At 43.8% G+C, this 15,016-nt stretch overlaps 1 protein-coding gene across 2 annotated transcripts in view; it reads left to right on the forward strand.

Moving 5' to 3' along the window:
- The first annotated feature begins 2,380 nt into the window (after nt 1–2,380).
- RUVBL1 (RuvB like AAA ATPase 1) overlaps nt 2,381–15,016 on the forward strand; it is a 28,405-nt gene continuing 15,769 nt past the window's right edge. The window contains exons 1-4 of one of the 2 annotated variants that reach the window (XM_074198419.1): nt 2,381–2,583; nt 3,291–3,377; nt 5,580–5,712; nt 13,086–13,237. In XM_074198419.1, coding sequence (XP_074054520.1) covers nt 2,443–2,583; nt 3,291–3,377; nt 5,580–5,712; nt 13,086–13,237 — 513 coding nt within the window. In that variant the 5' untranslated portion in view covers nt 2,381–2,442. Of the gene's footprint in view, nt 2,584–2,723; nt 2,932–3,290; nt 3,378–5,579; nt 5,713–13,085; nt 13,238–15,016 lie in introns of those variants that run through there. The other variant, XM_074198420.1, reaches the window with a different exon arrangement.

A 15,016-nucleotide genomic window follows, 5' to 3' on the forward strand; every position in this document is an offset into this window, starting at 1 on the left:
TTGAACTCAGGTCCTTCTGACTTTAGGGTTAGTGCTCTACCCACTTCCCCTTCTAACTGTCCTAACTAGAGTTTTACCCTAGGGTGCCAAATTTTAGAGTACTAATGATAGTATTCTGGGGTCACTTCCTCTCTTCCAGGGGAGCTCCCCCATTTTGTGTCCTATCTTCAGTAACGGCAGCTCTATCTTGGGACATACTTCTTCCCCCAAGAAGTCCTATCCCTGCCTCTGCTCCAAATTTTCTGCACTTAAGGTGAGCATCCCTGATTCTGCCTGTTAACTGACTTCCTTTTACTTCAGAAACAAGAAATTCTAGTTAGTCCTTCTTCAAGAAATATGAAATGACAATTCCTCACTGACACTCCTCCATTCTTTTTGCTTAGGTATCTCATATTCGGTTGTTTGCAGTAGAGATGCCCGGGTCCCTGAGTGGCCACAGTGGATGGAATGCTGGGACTGGAGTCAGGAAGACTCATCGTCATCTGGGTGAGCTTGGGCAAGTCATTTAATAACCCTTTTTGTCTCAGTTTCCTCATTTGCAAGATTAACTGGAGAAGGAGATGGAAAATGACTCCAGCATCTTTGCCAAGAAAACCCAAATGGAGTCAAGAAATGGATGATGAATGAGCCACAAAAACAATGGCGCCTTAGAAATACAAGGGAATAGCTTGTGGCCCTGCATGGATGAAATGTCTAGTATGTGGAAAGGAGTGTGGATTATGGACAGAGGTCAGATTGTGAACATTTAAATCAGCTATAGTTTATATGATATTCCATAATCACCGAAGATTTCCAAATAGAGAGCAACATTGGGATTTACATAATCCTTTAAAATTTACAAAGCAGGGTGGCTAGGTGGCACAGTGGATAGAGCACCAGCCCTGGAGTCAGGAGTACCTGAGTTCAAATACGGCCTCAGACACTTAATTACCTAGCTGTGTGGCCTTGGGCAAGACATGTAACCCCATTGCCTTGCAAAAAACCTAAAAAAAATAAGTAAAATATACAGAGCTATGTGTGTATTAGTGTGTGTGTATAGAAATATAATATAGGCAGCTATGTGGTATAGTGGACAGGTCACTGGGTCTGAAGTCAGGGCCATCTGAAAATTGTTCATGGCTAGGAAAAGAAGGAGGGACTAGATTCTGAAGAGTTTTTTTATTATATTTTAAAATTTCCAGTCCCAAATTCTTTCCCCCCCACCATTATTCATATATCTAAAATATAGTTCCCCCCCACCATATATATATATAATATATATACACATATGAAATCCCTCCTTCCACCCATTTTATTTATATAGTATATACTTATATGAATATATAAATGCATACAAAACATATTTTCATTACTAGTCATGCTGAAAACAAAATATGAAGAGTTTAAAAGGCCAGATAGGGAAGCTTGGTGACTTGGTGTTAGGAGAGAGTGAGGGCAGACCTTCACAGGTCCGGCATACGTCCATTTTGTATCTACCTGACCCAGGCCTCGGCTGTGCATGAGTCAGATTGTTACAGGGGCGGCTAGGTGGTGCGGTGGATAAAGCACCAGCCTTGGAGTTAGGAGTACCTGGGTTCAAATCCAGCCTCAGACATTTAATAATTACCTAGCCGTGTGGCCTTGGGCAAGCCACTTAACCCCATTGCCTTGCAAAAACCTTAAAAAAAAAAAGATAGATTGTTACAGGGCCCCTCCCCCACCCCTTTATAAATCTCAGGCGGGTCAGCTCTGCGGAGCCCCCCAAACACGTACCTGCCACACGTGCGCTACATCCATGCACACAGGCCGGGTGGCAGCACACTGCCCCTCCTCCCCATCACATGCAGACACGCACACCTTACATAACACACGCTACACACTCATACACACTACACACACATGCTACACTCATACATACACAGACACTACACACATACACACACAACACACGCGCGCGGCATCAGGTTCAGGTCCACGTGCGGACCACAAGCCACACCCACCGGCGGCCCGCCTCCCCATCACACACACACACACACACACACACACACACACACACACACACACACACACACACACACACACACACACACACACACACACACACAGAGTCTCCACACACGCAGACTCCCGTCCACGTGCAGGCCCCAGGCCCCACCCCCGCCAGGAAGCGCCGATTTCCCGGTCATCCCCGGGGAAAGCTACCCTAGTAACACACCCGGAAGCGGATGGGCGGGCCCTCTGGAGCGCAGACGACGGACGTGGCCGCCGCCCAATGGAGAGCGCCGCGGGCAGCGCCGCGCCCAATGGGCGCCGTGCGGGGGCGGGCGCCGGCCGGACGCCCTGGTAACGGCCGCGGGGCCCCGGACTCGCAGCGCGCACGCCGCCCGCCCGCCGCCCCGCCGCCCCCTGCCCGCCGCCCCCTGCCCGGTGCCCCCTGCCCGGCGCCCCCTGCCCGCCGCCGACATGAAGATCGAGGAGGTGAAGAGCACCACGAAGACGCAGCGCATCGCCTCGCACAGCCACGTGAAGGGGCTGGGGCTGGACGAGGGCGGCCTGGCCAAGCAGGCGGCCTCCGGGCTGGTGGGGCAGGAGAACGCCCGCGAGGTGGGCCCCGGGGCGGGGGGCGGGCCCGGAGCCGCGGCGCCCCTCCCCCAGCTGGCCCCCCCAAACCCGGGGTCACGGGGGCGGGACTTCCCGGAGGGGGCAGATGCGGGGCGCCCGGGGTAACGGAGGCCCCTCCTGGCCTCCACACGTGGAAGAGAAAAGCACACAGTGCCTCTGAATGCGGGCGCAGGCCGGGGGGTGTCCGGCCTGTCAGGGTCTGCCCGATGCCCCTTTCTCCAGGGCCCATTCTCCCCGAAGTGTGGTGCCCCCTGGCAGTCTCATCACCGGGCGGTGATGACGCATTAACCCGCTGGCCCCGGGCATGTTCTGGAAGCCTTTTGCAGCTTGGTAGGACGGAGGAGTGAGGCACAGTGGGAGGAGAGCTAGATTTGGGACGGGGGGATCTGTTTGTCCCTTTGGGCCCCCCACTAGCAAATCCCCTCACTTGTCTGGGCCCTTCAGCGATGAGGTGAGCAGGTGATCACATCCCACCTCTGGTTCCATCAGCACGGCCTTAGTGTCTTAGTGTCCCATGGGGATGGAGCCCAGCGTGGCTTTGCATTCTCCAATATGGTGAATATTCATTATTGCCTTGTTGAAATGCAACCACTAGTTAAGATTGCTGCATGAGAGAAAGAGTGTACACATCTCCTTGAACAATGTTTTCATATTGATATCATTATTTCTTTTTCATTGGTGCTGTGTAGGCATGTGGTGTAATAGTAGAATTAATCAAAAGCAAGAAAATGGCTGGCAGAGCTGTTTTGTTGGCAGGACCTCCTGGAACTGGCAAGGTATCTTCTTTCCCATTTCTTTAACCTATCTATGATCCCAATGTCTAAACTAAACTGAACTTCTATCTTAGCTATGCTTTGTTTCTCTAAATTGGATGGGTTTCTTTTAAAGGACCAATGTGAAATAATATAGTTGGGTATCTTAACATTCAGATTCATCTGGCATGCTTCCAGAGAAGAGGGATTGTGGTCCTTGGAGGAGGCTTAATTTCTGAATCTTGTCTTCTGTGTCTTATTCCTTTTCCTTTGTGGAAAAAAATATTTTTGGGGCTTTTCCTTCTGAGAACTTGAAAAAAGTAACTTCTCATTTGAACGGTCCAAAATTAATTCAAGAAATTCAAATGAAAAACCTACAGGCTTGTCTCTGGGAGCTCCATGGGGCTTCCCATTAAGGACCTTAAAACTCAAGAAGAGAAGTAAAATGTGAGAAAGCAGAGCAGATTTTAAAACCAGCGCCTGATCGTCTAGCACTGACCATAACATGGAGTTCAGAAGAGGGTGAGATTGTCATAAGGGCACCAGACTTTGCTTATCTCAAAAACGGTAGAACGAAGCTTTTGGAGACTCCGTGGGAAGACTTAGCAGCCCTCAGTACCCCCACATAGATGGCTCCAAGGGGTTCCCATAACTGAGTTGATTGCAGTGAAGGAAATTGTTTGCCCCCATCATTGTTTCTGGTACAGTGCCTTGCCCTCAGTAGGGGCAGAAATTTGTTGAATGAGAATTTGACTTTATTCAAGCTCCTCTTGTCTTTAAATCAAGGAAATAATGAGAGAGAAATAAGATCATGTGGAAGACAACTCCCATATTTCAATCATTGCTTGGATTTGCCCAACTATGCACTTTTACCCCTCTCTTATGCATTTAGACTTTATATCCTCTTGTTCTGATTATTGCCCTTGCGTCCTCCATGCTCTTGTACTTTCTCTTGTTCCCTTCCACAGTGTCTGGATCTTACAGTGTCACTCCCCTAAAGACCTTTAGTGACTTCTTTTGTTTCCAGAGTAAAATACAAGAAATCCTCTGTTTGGCTTATACGAGTCCCTTCATTTTTTGCAAAGGAGAAAACAGACCCAGCTCTCACTTGGGTATCTCAGTTTATTCCTATTACATCTCTGTTCCTCCAGTCTGTTCTATGGCTCTTACCTGTCTGGTCCTTTGCACCTGGGCTCCCTCAGGTCTAGAATGTACCTTTCCCATACCTCCAATTTCTCTCTCTCTCTCTTTTTTTTGCAAGGCAATGGCTTTGCCCAAGGTCACACAGCTAGGTAATTATTAAGTGTATAAAGTCGAATTTGAACTCAGGTCCTCTTGATTCTCCAGCACTGTCCCACCTAGCTGTCCCAACCTCTATCTTTTCAAATCTTTAACTTCTTTCCATGGATAGCTGGGTGGCCAACTCCTACTTCAAGCCTTGCCTGATTCTTTCTTGATCCTGAAATAACTTTATATCACTCTATTTTGCATTTGTATACAAGTATCACCCTGGGAAGATTGTAACCATCTTAGGGCAAGTTTAATAATATTTGTAAAAATTGAATCAAATGTTCATTTAAAATTTTTCTGAGGTCATACTTGGCACCCCCAAACCCCAACCCTACCCATAACTTGGTAAGGTACAATCATATCTTTTTTAAAGTAATTTTATTTTATTTTTTTGAGGAAATTTATTTATTTTGAATTTTACAATTTTTTCCCCTAATCTCGCTTCCCCCCCCCCCCCCCACAGAAGGCAGTCTGGTGGTCTTTACATACAATCATAACTTTAAAATAATAAGCCATTTTGATATACTCATTGCTGACCAAGCATTTTCAGATTTTTTTTTCCAAATGATTTCTAAAACATGCAGGGGTTTTTTCTTGTATTTGAAAAAGAAATTTATTTATAAAAAGCATATAGTAATGATGTTTTCTATAGCATTTAGACCATGATCCTGTCTGTCTGTATCAAATCCTTTCCCCTTTTTCCCCTTCCCATTTTCTCCTAAAACTATTTCATCATAGGGGGGCAGTTAGGTGGCGCAGTGGATAGAGCACTGGCCTTGGAGTCAGGAGGACCTGAGTTCAAATTTGACTTCAGACACTTAATAATTGCCTAGCTGTGTGGCCTTGGGCAAGCCACTTAACCCCATTGCCTTGCAGCAAAAAAAAAAAAAAAATCTAAAAACAAAACTATTTCATCATTTTTTTTTCCATTTGTAGACAGCCCTAGCCCTGGCTATTGCTCAAGAGTTGGGTAGTAAAGTCCCCTTCTGTCCTATGGTGGGAAGTGAAGTCTACTCTACAGAAATTAAGAAGACAGAAGTTCTGATGGAAAACTTCAGAAGGGCTATTGGTGAGTATCAAAATGGAATTATGAAATTGTTCATTTCATCAGTGGAGGGATACCTAATCGGTAGAATTCAACTTTTCAAATTTGGATTTGAATTGTTATTATAGTTTTCTTATTTAGCTCTATAGTCATAGGCAGAGAACCTGGGTTTGAATCTTGTATGACTTTGTGTAAATCATGTGTCATTCTGCATCTGTTTTTCTCATTTGTAAAAATTGAAGGGGCCAGACTAGATGACATGTAAGCTCTGAAGCATGTTTGGTCTTTGCTTTTATTATTGATTGTAATTTTATTTTATTAAGTGTTCCAAAGAAATTACAGTAAAATGCTCACTATAGTTACAGGACAAATGTATTTTCCTTAATAGAATAAGCGAAAGCAGCTAGAGTTATTTGTTAAAGTAAGTTTTTATAGGGGCAGCTAGGGGCACAATGGATAGAGCACCAACCCTGAGGTTGGGAGGACCTGAGTTCAAATCTGGCCTCAGATGCTTAATAATTACCTAGCTATGTGACTGACATTGGGCATGTCACTTAACCCACTGCCTTGCAAAAAAAAAAATTTATAAAATGAATCACATTTTAGAGACAACTTTATATTTTAAATTTTTATTTTTTCAAGTAAGGATTTTTTAATTAAACTGTCACTATTCATGGTCAGTTTGCAGTCAGGGAATTTATTCCTTTGAAAACTGCTGGTTCATAATTTTTGGTAATATTTTTGGGAGACTGCTTGATAATTTTATAGCTCTATCCCATGTCAAGAATTAGTGTGTTCAAGTCTTTGTCAGGGTCTTAAAGTTGTTAGAGTATTTACTTTACTTTCTAGCCATTTTTTGACTTTAATGGCTGACTGTCATCTCTGGACCTTCCCAGGGGAACTCCATTTGTTTGCGCCCCATGCAAGAAAATGGATATCTTTTATCTTATGTCCTCTATCAGTTAGTCTATGAGCATTTATTAGGAAGGTGCCAGGCCTCTGCCACTCTAAGCAGCAAAGATACAAATACTGAAGGACCATCCTTGTCTCCCAGAAGATTGAATATGGATCAGTATTGGGGGCTGGGTCTAAGACTCAGTCCTGGAGATTGGGATTGGAACTCTAAGGTAATGGAGCTGGGGGGGTGGGGCAGACACATGGCAGCTCTACAAGTGGCAAGATGTCATTTGGGGCTTGGCTCTGTCCATTGATGGATGAAGCCTAATTTGGGGTTGGCTTGTCATGAAGGCTGAAGGGATGACTGTCTCCAGCCGCTCCTCTCTATACTTAGTCCCCAAATTCAAGGGAGGAATTTCTCAGGCCTTAAGGGCAGAAGGAGGGGTTGGGTTGGGAGGGTCACTATTTTTGGTGGGGCGAGTCAGATCTGGCAGGTGACTAGATGCCCCCACTGGCAGTGCCTTGGTACCCAGGGGTTCTAGTAGAGACTTATTGGGTTCATCAACTATGGAATCCATTGTGATAATTTTTGTAGAATATTTGTTCAGGATTCACCAGTTTACACTTTTATCACAAGAAAAGGATCTGAGAACATGTAATGTAGCCCCATTGTTTTTTATAATTGAGAAATCCAAGGTCCAGAAAAGCCAAACAACTTCCCCAAGGTGTCACAGCAATTGGTGGCATGAGGAAGCCCCAAGTGAAAGTCTCCTCATTTCCAAGTTCAGTGTCCTTCTCATTATGTAGCACATAGTTTGAATTGAAGTTTGAGTAGGAAAACTGGTCTACCCTTCCTTGGAACAAGATCAAGAACTTTTGTCGAGTAAGCTTTTAAGCTAAATGAAAACTGAAAAAGCAAAGTTGGTAACAACAACATGCTCGGTAGTGAGTAGCAATGGTCCTTGTTCTCTCTTTAAAAGAATTATGTTCTTATTTGATTTCCTCTCTACAAGAATAGATTTCCTTGTTTTTAGCCAGCCTTTTGGGAACCAGTCTTGTTCAGGGCTATGGCCAGCAAAGGGCCTAATTATGGTTATTACAGTGTAAATGGCTTTTATGAAAGTCTTTGTGAAAGATCTTCATTCAGGGTCAGAGCAGGTCAGGTGGAAAGACCACTAGCATCTCCCACAGATCTCTTTGAACCTGAGTATCTTTTTGGTCAAAGTTTGAATAACTGCTTAATAACGGATGATCTGCAATGCAAATGTTGATTCCTTTGAGCTGGGTTTATCTGTGTCATAAACCAATGATTGATCGAGTTAATTGTGATCACTGCTGCTTTAATTCTAACATCTGTGTACCCAACTATGCCTTGGATTTGATTTAATTTTATGTGCAAGTATAAAGTTTAAATTAAAAGTAGTACCTCACCAAATGTTGAAAATCTTCCTGTTTTTTAAAATGTGAACCTTGGCTGAGAGATGATTAAAGTCTTGTCAGAACTTGCTTTTTTATGCTGTTGGTTTTTCAAAAGATAACTTAATTGCCTTTAGTTCTGGAAACATTTATAATAAATTTCTCTGGTTTCCATTTTGTGACTTGCCATGGCTCTTTTCTTGGTCCGTGATTTTACAGCAAGGTGAGAAAAAAAGTCTTAATCCTGCTTCAGTGCAAAAGAGAAGCCCATTGAATGTCATCAAAGAGAGCCTTAGTCTTGGGCAGCCTTTGAATTCCTGCGAAGTGGGCAGGGGGAGGGGAGCACTGGGCCCCGAACCGCAAGAAAGAGCTCAGTCGGGGCTGTTTCCTTGATGTGATGAAGGTCCCTGTCAGGGATTTGGAAACTCGAACCCTCAGATGAAACCTGTGTCATCTGCGTTGTCATTCTCAGAGACAGCAACAATTTGCCTCCTTTGTGGCTACCGGCTGTCCACATTCCCTGCATGTCAGCGCAGCCACTTCTAAACAAATACAGCCAATAGTGAAAGATGGGAATTCTTCCCCTTTGGAGGAATTTCATGTCATATTCACCTAACACAAAATGTTGTTAAGCATTCCATCTGGAGGATTTATTTCTTTTTGATAGAAAATATTTCATTTTTTAAAACATATTCAAAGTCGCATTTAAAGTGCTATTCAAATTCCTTTTCATCTGGCTCTCCGTTATCCCTGTCTTTTGGAAAGTTTGCAGTTGGCTTAGCATTTGTGTAGGGGCACACATGAAACATTCTTGTCTTTTACTGTTATTTTAAATCCGTAATTTAATTTGAGTTGATGAAGACTCTGAGATTCAGTATTGAAAGGGACCTTAAAGGTCATCCAGCCTAACCCCCTTCATTTTTCAGATTAGGAAACTGAGATCCAGGGAAATTAAATGAAGTATTGGGATCCCACAACTTTTGAAGGGGCAGAACTGACCTTTACAGAAGGTTCAGTGCAATTGAGGGCAGTCAGGATGGTGATAGGTTAGTGATCAGGATGTTGAAACCATTCCTCTCCCACAACTGAGTGTGAAAGGGAACGGAGGAATAGAGATCCTTATGATGAGAAGCCGGGGTGGGGGTGGGGATCACAATTCAGGGGTCAGGCCTAGAGCCCAGGCCTTGGATTCTTGTTCTATTGCTCTGACCTGTATCCAGCTGCTGTTTTCTCTGCCTGAGCTTCCCCCCAGCTCCAGGCCAAAAAGGGAAGATTCCACATAACCAAAACTGCCCTCTCCACAGAAACCACTAATCTCCTTATTAACAAATCTAATGGTCTTCTTTTCTCCCTTTGTGGAGGGGAGGGCACCTGCCGAGCACCAGACACTGGGCTGATGCTTTATGGATACTTGCCCCAGGACTAGATGCTCTTGTTCTGCCCACTTCATAAGTGAGGTAGCTGATATCAGGAAGAGGTGTGCCACACATCTCATAAGTGTCTGGCGGCCCGGTGTGACATTGAGTTTTCCTGACTCGAGACCCTCAGTGTGTCACCTGCCCTGGGTTGTTGTGCCACTGTTCTCTGGGCTCATCTGAATTGTGCTCTCCCTATCACCTCTTGAGCTCTCAGCTGAATCTCCATTGGGAGATAGAGGGCTCAGCCCTGCACACCTAGGGAGTTATGTGGTAGACACTTCATACTGGGGGTCCTGGAACCATCTTCACCTCAGTTGAAGTGGGGCCAGAGCTAAACTTGTTGCCCTTGGTCCACTTGCCATACCTCCAAAGTCACCTTCATTCCAGGATTCCTGCCGGCCTTCTCTCCTCCGCCCATTTTCTGTTTTCTACTTTCACAACCCCTCTCTTCTCTGACCCTGTCTTTCTTACACTCCCTTCTCCAGGGTCTCATTTGTGCCAGCTTCCTGAGTGAGCCCCACCTCAAGCCTCTGGTCACTCTAGTCCAGTCTACATATTGCTTCTAAAATAGTTTTTTTATTAAAGATTTTATTTGAGTTTTACAATTTTTCTCCCAATCTTACTCCCCCACCCACAGAAAGCAATCTATCCGAATTGAGTGTGATGATAGAGAAATCATATCCGAGAAACAAAAAGTATAAGAGATAACAAGATCAGGGGCAGCTAGATGGCGTAATGAATAAAGCACCGGCCCTGGAGTCAGGAGTACCTGGGTTCAAATCCGGTCTCAGACACTTAATAATTACCTAGCTGTGTGGCCTTGGGCAAGCCACTTAAGGCCCTTTGCCTTGCAAAACCCTAAAAAAAAAGATAACAAGATCAGACAATAAGATATCTGTTTTTGTTTTCTAAATTAAAGGGAATAGTCCTTGAACTTTGTTCAAACTCCATGGCTCTTTATTTGGATACAGATGGTATTCTCCATTGCAACAAATTTGTCCCTGTTTGTTGCACCGATGGAATGAGCAAGTCCATCAAGGTTGAACATCACCCCCATGTTAATGTGTACGGTGTTTTTCTGGTTCTGCTCATCTCACTCAGCATCAGTTCATGCAAATCCCTCCAGGCTTCCCTGAATTCCCATCCTTCCTGGTTTCCAATAGAACAATAGTATTCCATGACATACATATACCACAGTTTGCTAAGCCATTCCCCAATTGAAGGACATTTACTTGATTTCCAATTCTTTGCCACCACAAACAGGGCTGCTATGAATATTTTTGTACAAGTGATGTTTTTGCCCTTTTTCATCATCTCTTCAGGGTATAGACCCAGTAGTGGTATTGCTGGATCAAAGGGTATACTCATTTTTGTTGCCCTTTGGGTGTAGTTCCAAATTTCTCTCCAGAAAGGTTGGATGAGTTCACAGCTCCACCAACAGTGTAATAGTGTCCCAGATTTCCCACAACCCTTCCAACAATGATCATTATCCTTTCTGGTCATATTGGCCAGTCTGAGAGGTGTGAGGTGGTGCCTTAGAGAAGCTTTAATTTGCATAAAATAATTTTTCTTAAATGCATATTTGGCTGTATGACTCCCATACTCAATTCTATGACTCCCTGAGTCTAGGATAAAACAAGCTCTTTTTCTTAACTTTTAAATCCATGTACAACCTGGTACTCGTCTGTCTTTCCAACTGCCCTCCATGGCCTCTCTGACCTCCACCACAAGAGTTTGGCTTTTCCTAAAGCGGAACTCAGTACCATTTTCTGCAGGACAGATGCTCTGGTTTCCTCCAGCCCCTAGTTCTCTTACTCTAGGACCTTGTATTAAGTACTTTGGATATATTTGTACTTATTCATTTTGTATTTCTTCCATCTGTCTCTTTAGACTTGTTTTCACCCCATTAGAATGTAAGCTCCTTCAAGTAGGGCTTGCTTCTTTGCATTGGGTATGTATCCCCCAGTGTTTGGTGTGTGGCAGAAGTTTAATAAATACTTGTTGTCGATTCACTGATTGAGAAGAGTAAGGGCAGCATAGTGATGGGTTCTTGCAGGGGATGGAGGAGAGAAAGGGTCCCTTGGCAGAATTATGAATGAGGGGAGAGGAGCCCAAGAGGGCAGTAGAAAGAAAGGAAGGCTGGGCCTGGGTCTCGATTTATTTCTTCATCTAGATTCCATCAGATTTCCCATAAATTTAGAAGCTGTGGCATTATTTAAGGTCGTGTTTTTAGATGATATGGACTTAGAATGTTTCCCTCTTCACCTTCAAATTTTTAATGTTCATACCAGGTGCTCTGACTTAGAATTGCATTGTGTGGGTATTTCTAGACCCTCTAAAAATAGATTTAATACAGTAGCTGTTAAGTTATCTTTGGCCCAGCGCCTGTTGTTGAAAACCTGTATTTATTCCCAAGACTTAAGGCATCACTGGATACAGGCATCTTTTCAGGACTCCCCTCATTTGTCTCCTGTTTAAGAGAGCTTTCTGTCCCTCCCACCTGTCACTTTTGTTATAATAACTGTATTCTTAAGTCCCAGGCCAGCAGGGGGAGACATTTCTGAATTGCTTTATCCAAAGGAAAAAATGGGTTTGACCCAGAAAATACTTTGAATTTTTTTTTAATGTAGATGATGAGATTTAGTTCTGGAGTACAGCACTTCCATATTGGAATGGCTGATTGTGGATGAAGTGTGTGTCCCTAGCTGACTCTGTTACATGGAAGAGGCAGTGATATGGACTGGCTTGGGTTGTGTGACAGCCCACATGGTCATCTCTTGACTCTTAGCAACTCTTCTAAAAATGCCAGAGAAAAGATATGTTATGTAGGTTGGATAGTGTTGTGTCCCTTAGTCCCCACTTGGAGAGCCCTTACCAACAAAGATTTCTATCTTTTTGTGTGGCTTTCTGATCAAGATGTGTCCAAGTTACATGCTTAGTCTTTTAAGTAATTTTCTGCCTCAAACCATTTTCTTTTCATGCTTTCTAAAAGAGAAGGAAGGAACCAACTTTAAAACTGACCTAGAGAGCCACAGTTGTTGACCTCCCTTTGTTTGCTTGGAAAAACTTTTTTTATACCTCAAAGTAAATTTGTAGAGATACTATTGGATTACTGTGAGAGTTAGGCAGCTATAAGTAAACTAGGGATGATTTAAGAACTATCAAAGGTTTATATCTCCCATAAGGTAGGCAGACCTTATTTTTTTAGTTATCATTGTGGCTCAGAACTGGAAATAGAGGGGTGGGTATGGTGGGCTTTTTGTCGTTTTTTCTATTTTCTTTATTGAGATTCTGAAAAATGTAACTTTCAGTTTTTATGAAGAACAGCTCCAAAATAGGGAGTTGGAAAAATAGAAGTAATTCTTCCATGTTAAGGAGCTCTGCTTTTGTCAGTCTGGGAACATCTCTTGCTTTGTCCTAGAGACTTGCCTCAAGACTCAGAGGGTTAAATGCCTTGCTCATGATCTCAGAGCTACTCAGTAAGCAGCCGAAGCTAAATTAGAACCCAGGCCTTCCTAGGTGAAGAAATGTGTAGCTTCAGGTCTCAGATCCTGCCATCTAGATGTTACCTTGCTCAGGACTCTTTAATGGTTAGAAGAAGTGGGGGTGGGGAAACTGAGGACAGGGTGAAGCGTCTCACTGGGCCCTGCCTCTCTTCTCTTCCAGGTCTGAGGATAAAGGAGACCAAGGAAGTGTACGAAGGTGAAGTCACAGAATTAACTCCATGTGAGACTGAAAACCCAATGGGGGGATACGGCAAGACCATCAGCCATGTCATCATAGGACTTAAGACAGCAAAAGGAACCAAGCAGTTGAAGGTGTGTACATCTTGTACAGTTCTGTTCTCTAGTGCCACATAGGCTTTTGTGGGATCCTTAATGTTTATTGTATTCATTTCAGAGGTGTAAAATATTGGAGCTAGAAGGACCAGAAGGACTGTGTGACCCTCTATTGAGTGTTGAGGAAATGTTTGACTGGGTCTTAGAGCCAGGGAATGTTGGAGCTGGAACCAGAGTCTGGACTCTGCCTGGCCAGGGTTTTGTTTTTTTTTAATACACTTCACTGATTGAGAACCTAGTGTGATTTCTGTTTCTGTCTGTGTTCTTTTAAGCAGGTAAGGTACCTTTGTGAAGGAACAGAAAGGACAGGTATCCAGCCACAGCTGGAGGTCCTAAGGAAGAAGTGGGGGGAGGCAGGCAGCCGTGAAAGTCCTCCTAGGAAGAGGAGACCATGGCACAACTTTTCCTTGTCAAGCCCTTGTGCCAACTCTGTGACCTTGAACTTGTCTCACTTGCATGCTTTGCCACTGAGTTTCTTCATCTACAAAATTAAGAGGTTGAGCTTGAATTGCTTTTAAACACTGACCTTTCGTGATTCTGAGATGTCTTGGGTACTAGTTTGTAGAGATCACCAATAGGTCATTGGGAAATGATCATTTTTCTTTCTCTTAAACCATTCCCAATTGAAGCCTTCTCATATCTTTTTATAGCAGAGTCTTCCATTTCTTTAGTATTACCATAACTTTAATTTGGGAATTAAACAGTAAAAAAATATACAAAAATTGAAAAAATTTGCATTCCATATTAAAACCTAAATGAAATGATGTATACAGCTAAGATTTTAGTTGTACTTTGTCCCTGGGAGAAGAACCAAAATTGTCCTTCATTTTTCCATGTCAGATTGATGCACTCACTTAGTAGTTATGCTGTCATAGCTTCCATGCTTATGTGGTACATTTGCATAATTCATGCAGTCCTGCCTCCCCTGCAGTCAGCACAGTAGACCTCATCTCATTGAACAGTGAAGAGGAGTCGTCATTCTTCCTGGCTCTGGGACTTGGCAGCTGATAGGCTTCTCACATCCCCCATACACAACTTAGCAAAGAGAAACCTTTCTTGAAGTTTAATAGTCAATCAACAAGCGCTTATTGAACAGCAACTTTGAGGCAGGCAGTAGGGTAGGTACCAGGAGGAGGGGAGGGTTCAAAGACAAAAACAGAAGCATCCCTGCTCTTACATAGCTTGTGTTCTGTTGCAGGAGATGGCCAGAAAGTAGAGGAGCAGAGGCAGGAGACCTAACAGAGAGGGAGGGCTTTCACAATTGGGTGTATTGGGAAAAGCTTCATGTCCAAGGCAGTGCTTCAACTGAATCTTAAAGGAAATATGGGCTTCTTGAAAATGGTGGTGAGGAGACAGGGTGTGCTAGATGTGAGGACAGCAAACTCATTTGCTTGGGCTGGAGAATGGAGGAGGATTAGTCATGAAGAATGCAGTTGGAAAGACCTCAGACAAATGTTCCATTTTTAGTCTGTTTTAAATTAATTTTCTGAAGATTTGCTCTGCAGTCTCTGACATTTGGCCCTAGTATTGAGACATTAAGATGTTACAGAAATCTTCTGCTGGAACATCAAGAAATTCACTTAATTGGGGGCATTAGCAGCTATATGATTTAGCCTCTCTTTGTCTGAAGGCCCACCAAGAAGGAGAAACCTCCCACCTCCCGAGGTGGAGCATGGACCAGTGTGCAGACAGCAGACTTAAACTTGTCTGCCTTCAGCATCTGGGCTCTGATCCCTTGGGCATGTTCCAAGCCCTTCC

This window comes from Macrotis lagotis, chromosome 8 (genome assembly GCF_037893015.1).
Source record: "Macrotis lagotis isolate mMagLag1 chromosome 8, bilby.v1.9.chrom.fasta, whole genome shotgun sequence".
NCBI lineage: Eukaryota > Metazoa > Chordata > Mammalia > Peramelemorphia > Peramelidae > Macrotis > Macrotis lagotis.